Source organism: Cucumis sativus, chromosome 6 (assembly GCF_000004075.3).
Source record: "Cucumis sativus cultivar 9930 chromosome 6, Cucumber_9930_V3, whole genome shotgun sequence".
NCBI lineage: Eukaryota > Viridiplantae > Streptophyta > Magnoliopsida > Cucurbitales > Cucurbitaceae > Cucumis > Cucumis sativus.
This window is the reverse complement of record NC_026660.2, coordinates 1,502,850-1,511,059: the sequence shown is the minus strand read 5'-3', so window position 1 is coordinate 1,511,059 and position 8,210 is coordinate 1,502,850. Positions and strand designations below refer to the sequence as shown.

Here is an 8,210-nt window from a genome sequence, read left to right as displayed (position 1 = left end):
TTGTGTGAATGAAATTAGTTAATTCCCATAAGTTTTTTTTTTCTTCTTTTTGGGTTCAATCTTTCTCTCATTGTGTATTTGTGTTTGTGGAGTGAAATGTTATATTATATGGAACAGAAGTTCTTGAATTGATGTTTATTTGAGCTATTAGGGCTCAAATTAAACATTAAATTTCTTGAATGTGGCATATCTCATGTCAAATTATAACAAAAAAATCAAAACATTTTTAGTTTTTGTTTACTTCTTTCTTCTTGTATATACCCACATTATTTCATATAGTCTCATGTTTTCTATTCTATTGCCATTAAGTAATAATATAATGATAAAAAAAAGAAGTAAATTTATTTTTAAAAATCATAAAGAGAACAATAATGAAAATTTTGAATCTCTCCCAAACCCTAAATCATATATGAACATGAAGACCAATAGTTGTAGTCAATAGATAATTACATATTTTTTAATGACATTTGATTCCAAGTTTTCATTTATTTTTTCTTTACTCTTTCAATATCTATGACTAAACACAATAATCAAGCTATTTAATGACTGTGAAATGCAACAATAAGTAAATTTTACCTTTAAACCCCCATAAACATTAACTATGTAATTAAAGTTACACAAACTACATAATTAATTAATGCATGTTGAATTAAATTTATAATATTTAGGTTATTAAAGTTCTACTTAAAGTCAAGTTTTGAAATGAATTTAACAATTTTAAGATCAAACTCAAACATGTACTGTTAAGTCTAATTAAAAAGCAACACCCTAGCTTATTCTCAGTGTATCTAATAGGGCTTGAGTCAGGAAGCTACCGTGTGGTTGCAGGAAGCTGAGAAATTAATATCAGGAACAAGAACTATTACTAAGTATGAAAAGATTGTACTGTCCAAAATACACTTTTATTAATTCACACATTAAATCCACTCTGCCTTGAAATAATTGTAAATTAAAGTTATTTTCTCCTTGCCCTCCGAAAAAAAAATTAATTTATATCTCAGAAGCTTTAGGGTTGCATGGAATTAAATTCTAAACTGTATCAATTAATTTACACTCAACTAAAAGTTTAAATGTGAGTGTACATTAAAAGTTTCACAAATTCATCCTTACAAATTTTATATATATATTTACTAATACAAATGTTAATTCGAATTGATTTCGGTCACCCAAATTCAAATATATATATATATTCACAACACATGACTCAACTTTATTCGAAAAGATAGAAAAAATTTAATCCAATGAACTAATTCCCTATAGTTTTGATTGGATAGTCAAGTTGTGACAGTTGTCGGATCATTTCAAAACTTTAAAAATTGTTCATACACCAATTCTCACTTACATGTATATTTCTTTTTTAAACAAAGATTTTACAAATGAACGACTAATATAGTATGGATTCATATATTATTTTTTTAAAATCTCTAACGTACTCTTTTAGAAATTTAATTGATACAATTACAATTCCCCCGCTTATTACTCTTACCAACAAAATATAACTAATTATAATAAATGATTACAACATTTCAAATTATAATTCATATAACTTTTATAAATTAAAAGTATAAATTAGTATTATATTAAAAAATTGCATTAGAGAATCAAAAATATTTAGAAAAAAAATAGTTCCATCATACTTCTTTTTTACATACGCCAAATATAACAAGCATAACAAATAATTAACCAGAGAAGAAAAAGAAATAAAAAAGTGTAGTTTAATTATATTTTTGCATTTATGGAACTGATAAGTACACAGTAAAATAATTTATGGTTTTATTGAACTGTCAAATCCAAGTCAACTAACTTAATTAATGATTTAAATTTTCATTATTGTTTAAATTTTTAAGATAAATAAAACACATTACACATGTAATGATTAATTATGTGCATTCAATCAAAATCAACTTTGAGGTCTTCATCAACCTACCCCAACCCCCGTCCATTATTGGATTTTTTTCAATATTAATTTTCTCATTCCTTCCTGGTTTCAATTTAATTGTTGTACCATTTTAGTTATATTAACCTTTTGAGGTACTCAATCTAATATTTTCCAATTTGATACAATATATAAGAAGTTATGAAAATTTTGAATCACATCTAATCGATGTGATATATGGTTGGCCAAACTCGTGGAATCACTAAATTAAGTTAATAAAGAAAATGTTGAAGCAATCAAACAAAGGAAGTTTTGAAAGGAAAAAAGATGTGAAAACTTCTCAAAAAGCTCAATGAATTAATAAGCATGTCTTCCACATGCATTCTGTTTTCAAACACAAAATTCAAGATAATTATCCTGCAAATAAGGCACGTATCAATGTGAGGGATGACTTCAATTTTAACATTTCACCAAATGTTATATATATATAATGTATCTCAAGTTATACTATATTTTAACTAATTTGTTAAATTATCTAATTATAATACACTTATACATATTTGTTAGACATAGAGATGGATGTATATCAAAATGCACTCAAATAACATTAACTAGTCTAATCCTAGAATGACTTACACATGTATTGACCTAAAGAAAAAAAAACCTACCAATTGTGATTTTTGCTAAAAAAAAATTAAGTGTTAACGATATGAAAAAAAGGGGTGGTGGACTATTTTTTCTAAATGGTTTTGTATGCAATTTTTATTTATAAAATAATTATTTTTTAAAAATATGATTTTTATAGTGTTTTGAAAAAAGTGTATTAAAATAAAATATAGGCTTCCAGGATAGACTCATAATATTGACACGTGTATTGCAATAAATGCCGGACGAATTGAGTCCTTGACCTTCCTACATCATTTGAAAATAACATTACTAAAAAAACCCATTCAGTGTTAGTTATTTTATTTTAGAAAGAATGGAAAGAGATGTGAAAATAAAATATTAAAATATACAATATATAATATACAAATAAATGAAATAATATATAACACGCTCATCCTACGAGGCCTTAGCGGGTTGTTTCTTTTACTTGTAAGACTATTATTAATGTTTTTTATGATTCTACCGATTAACTTTTTCTTATTGATGTTTAGTAATGATATCGTTGTTATGTCTTTTTTTTATTTCAATTATTCATATAATAAAGTAAGTGCGACCTAATGTAATTTATATATATAACTTCTAATTCCTCCTAATTTTGCCTGTGTTGCATCGTAAGAAATAATTGAAATTATTTAACAACTGTAATTCAAACGTAACTATTAATCGACAACATGTTTAAGATGGACGTTACAAATCCACAAATTAAGTCAATTACTTCAGGCAACGTCCGATCATTTGGTAAAAAAAAATATTGTTCACTTTGACTATTGGATTTTAAATATGAATTTGATAAAAAAAATTAATTAAAAAATAAATCTATATCACATCACTACCAACGTAATCTTTTTTCAAACACATCGTAACATTGTCATGTATAACCCTGTCCACATAACACTTACCCTAAACACTTCTCATAAAACTATAATAACACTGTCTAAATAACTCTGCTCCCATAGACATCTTATCATAAGTTTACTCACGTAACTCTTCCTCCAAATACATCTTATCATAAAACTACTCACATAACCTTTCCTCCAAACACATCTTATCATAATACTATCGTAACCTATTCATATAACTCTTCCCACAAACACTCCCTTAAACTTTACAAGTCTAGCAGCATAAGCTTTCTCGCAAGCAACTCTAATTATGTAATGTTAATGTGTAGTCTGCTCAAAACGTCCTCTTAAAAATACTTAATTAAAATTTTAGTCTTTCTTAAGTACGGATCTCACAACTCCTCGTTTGATGGCCATTCTCCAATCCTTCTAACATGATCAACACTTCTTCTAAGATGAGCAACCATTGTGGTGGTGTAACATAGATTGGAGTGAGATTTCTATCCGCATATTTGTTCTGTTTCTCAGGATTTGAGTTCTCTGTTAGATGTCATTTTAACTCAAGACTCCTTATCAGTTGCACAACTTGTGACTTCTATAAGAGAAAATTGGATGTTTGTCAACTTGAGCGAAACAAGGTGAGAATTTTGATGGAATGATGGTATTGTGAGTATTGTTTCAAGCTTTTCCATGAGTTTTGTAGAGTGGAAATCAACAAAGATTGATGCCAAGATTTTTCACCTATACCATGAACAAATTCACAATCTTTTTATATTTCTATTTCAACCGATGAAAGCAAAATTTACCTACAACCGAAGACGAATTTGTTCTTTTAAACTTCACCTAGATTCTAATCTATCTTGTTGTCAAACCACCTTAATGGAGGGAAAATCATATACAAAATATTAATTTTCTAAATTAAATATATAACTAAGGAAAGATATGAAAGACTTTTGGTGATTGGTAAAACAAATCTTCTTAAGTATTTGATTTAATCGAATGGCAAATTTGAGGGCCTTATTAGCCTTTGTTACCAATTTCGTGGCCACTAGTTTGGTGTCTCATATTGGTGTGGTACGAGTGATAATGTTTGGGATTTTAATATGATTTTCTTATTAAAAAAAAATGACATGAATAAGCAATTGAACACGAACAACATTGCACTAGGATGCCACGAAATAAGGGTTTTCCATGCATTCTGTGATGTATCTCGGTCCAATCTCGAACGAAATTGTCTCCAAAATTATCCCACAAAAGGCATCAAATCTTGAGACTCCTTCAACGAATATGGGAACAATTTCATAGATCTCGATCGAGATTCCTCATCTATAAGAGCCCAAATTGATGAGATCGTTGATATTCATTGTAGAAGACCATATCCAATAACTTAAAACTTAGTTCACATCAAACTACGTTAGAACACAAACTGCAAAAACTAGAGAAATTTGTTCAATTATGGGAGCAATTTGATTTAGTTATCGGCCGAAATGAGCATAGTTTTTAGGGATTAGGGTTTTGTGAGACTATCCAACATTTGGGCTTCCAAAGGTAAGGGTGGGCATCAACACATGAAAAACAAATCCAAATGACAGAAACAGAACAAATTGACACTTGATGGTCGATTTTAATGAAAAGTGGTTGGTGGTATGCTTAATAAAGAGATTTCTTAAAATCTAAACCAACCCAATTGAATTTATATGCTCGCCAACCGAACCCAATAGAAATTTTAAAATATTAAATATATATACATATATATATATATTGAAAAATAGAACTGAAAGCCTAGTAGACCTTGATCTCGAACCTTAGTTGTACTGAAATGATCTGGGATAAAACTTTCTAGCTTTAATTCATTTGATCTCGAATATACAATGCCCCGAGATCCTTCGAGATAAAAGAATTCTTCATTTTAGTTATTGAATCTCGGGCCTTAGTGACACCGAGATGGTCCAAGATGAAAGAATTCTTTCTTTATTTTATTCAATCTCGAGCATACATTGTTGAGATGCCCCGGGATAAAAGACTTTTGCTATTAGTTATTTGATCTTTTGCCTTAATTCCATCGAGATAGCCCAAATTAACTTCTATGTTTCCAATATCGATTGAACTCAGGCCCGAGATGGTCTGTGTTCTAGGCTTTTTAACTTCTCTGCCTTTTATCCTAGCTGGACAAGCACTAAGATTACCCATCTCAGCTCGAACTGAAATCAGAAAAAGTACGAAATTCGAAATTCAAGAAGAAAGATAAGAGAAATCGGCAGACTGAGAAGAAGGCTACTCCAACCCCCACGTAGCGGGAGTGAGACCGTCTTATTTTATTGTATTCCTGGCGGTCGCTTGCTGCTACACTACACTACGGAAGCACCGAGATTAGCCGTCGAATTTCACTTCTTTAATCAATTTCGCTAAAGATTGCTTGACGATATTCAAAAAGTAAAAAAAAACCAAACTCGCCAAAATCGACTAATTGATTCAAACGGTTAGCGACCAGTGGTCGGTTTCTCGCCTTGTAAATTGATCGAGATGGAGAGGCAATTTTTGAACAAAACTACTCCCACCCGACCAATGATCACGCCTATTCAAGGGTATTTTGGTCATTGACATAATGCACAATCTCGTTGTCCTGCCCAACCGAAATAGACCGAAAAATACGTTAAATGGGTTTTTTTGGGCATCTCATATCAATGTTGCTCAAGTTTAAATACTGATTATTCTTTGTTGGTTCAGTTTTGCTGACTTCGGATTTTAGAATAATTTTAATGGGATTTTACACCAATCTACATTATATTTGTGTTTTGCTGACTTTGGATTTTAGAATAATTTTGCTTAGAACCTAGGGAGCAAGCAAATAGAAATTTAAACTAATCTTCATTATATTACTAATCTGCATTATATTTGTGTTAGCTAATTGACTGTCTATCAAAGAACTTAACTTAAACCACCATTAAGTTATCGAATATATGATGGAGAATCAGGAAGATTATGAAGAGATAGAACATCACAATGATAGCCAAAAGAATTCAGATGTGGGATTTGGCCGAAATGAACACATTCTTGGTCATTCCGATAAATGAATTTAACATAACCAAAAGTACTCAACAATCCTTAATTGAAATACTAATTAATCTTCTACTCCTCTTTGCTTTAATGGCGGTAGACAGTATAATTAAAACCTTAAAACTAAACTAGTTCAGTTAGTGGAGGATTAGGTATCTAATGAGAGTGGAATAATCAAATCGTTGTATTTAACAACAAACCAAAAATCTCCCAATATACCAACGCCTTCCACTATCAAAAATTCCCATGAATCTCTATTCGAGTAGACCAAGTCTTAACTCAAATTTAGAAAGATGTCAAGAACACCGCAGCATACATCCCAAATTCAAAATCTAACGAACATAACCATTGATCAAATCATAAACATTCAACTGGTTTATGCCGAAATTTAGCTTCAATGCCTATTCATTATCTTTATACACTCACAGAACACAATGCACCAAATATTAATCATCCAACAATACCAGACTATATGAACCCTAAGAACGAAACAAATTGAAGGAAGAGAGAGATGAAAAGGTGGAATCATGATTCGAGTAATATTTCAATTACTGAATAACAGGGACTAGGGTACATGAAATCCTAAAAAGAGAAGAAAAAATTTATAAACGCTAAGAAAGAAAAACCAGATCTAAAGCCAAGATCTACAATCCTCCATTGGATTAATCTACAACCTAACCTCCGAAACCGTACAAAGTCCTTCCCTGCCTTTTCAAAGCATAAACCACATCCATGGCGGTCACCGTCTTCCTCCTAGCGTGCTCAGTGTAAGTCACAGCATCACGGATAACATTCTCAAGGAAGATCTTCAAAACACCTCTGGTTTCTTCATAAATCAAACCGCTGATTCGCTTGACACCGCCACGACGAGCCAAACGGCGAATTGCAGGCTTTGTAATACCTTGAATGTTATCTCTCAAGACTTTGCGGTGACGCTTGGCTCCTCCCTTTCCCAAACCCTTGCCTCCCTTGCCGCGGCCGGACATTATCGGAGCTTGATTTGGAAGAGTATGGAATAGGATTAATCAGAAATTTTGAAATTGGTGATGGATGAGAGTTGTTGGGTTGAATTTATAGTGGAGACAAAATGTGTAATTAGATGCGCGGCTTTTGAAGGTGTTTTGACAGGGAAGCATATTGTTCGTTGGATTCGAGATGAATCGACGGTGTGAAAGGTCGATCCGCGTGAAAGGATAGCGGATTGTGCTTTTTAATTTGGAGGGATTGGATTGTAGATGAAATTTGTGGCGGTAGGCGGCGCCATTTGCCTAAATTTGAGCCCATAACTAGTCAAATCTTTTCAACAAATTTGGGCTTACATAACAATTTTCATTTGGGCCAAGATCCATGAGCCAATTTCAGTTGTGTACTCACCCGAACAGTTGGTCCACCTAATTTAGAGATTCAACTTCAGTTTTTAACCTTCCTAAACTGTACCATATAATTATAAAATTAACCTAAATTTTTAAAAAAATCCTAAATGGACTAATATTTAATATAGATATAAGCCTCAAATCATTCATTTACTCGTATTTCTTATTAATAATATATTAAAAAAATAAAAGTGAACCATGATTAATATTTGAATTTACTAGATATCCTACGTATATATGGTAAACGATTGTTTCTATTATGGTAATATTATATAATAAAAATTGTCCCGTAATTATTTTTATTTTAGTGATTTTGTTCAAAAGTTCTTACCATGTGCGTTGGGAGTTCCGCGACATCTCCCGATGCCATATTGACAGTATCCTTCAACGTTCATACAA

At 31.2% G+C, this 8,210-nt stretch overlaps 1 protein-coding gene across 1 annotated transcript; it reads right to left on the bottom strand.

The window, feature by feature from the left end:
- Positions 1–6,946: 6,946 nt before the first annotated feature.
- LOC101218207 (histone H4) lies at positions 6,947–7,498 on the bottom strand. Its single transcript, XM_004138351.3, has one exon. The coding sequence runs from the start codon at positions 7,422–7,424 to the stop codon at positions 7,113–7,115; it is 312 nt and encodes a 103-aa protein (XP_004138399.1). The 5' UTR covers positions 7,425–7,498; the 3' UTR covers positions 6,947–7,112.
- Positions 7,499–8,210: the final 712 nt, after the last annotated feature.

Coding starts and splice junctions, on each gene's coding strand:
- LOC101218207 (XM_004138351.3), bottom strand. CDS start 7,424: ATGTCCGGCCGCGGCAAGGGAGGCAAGGGTTTGGGAAAGGGAGGAGCC.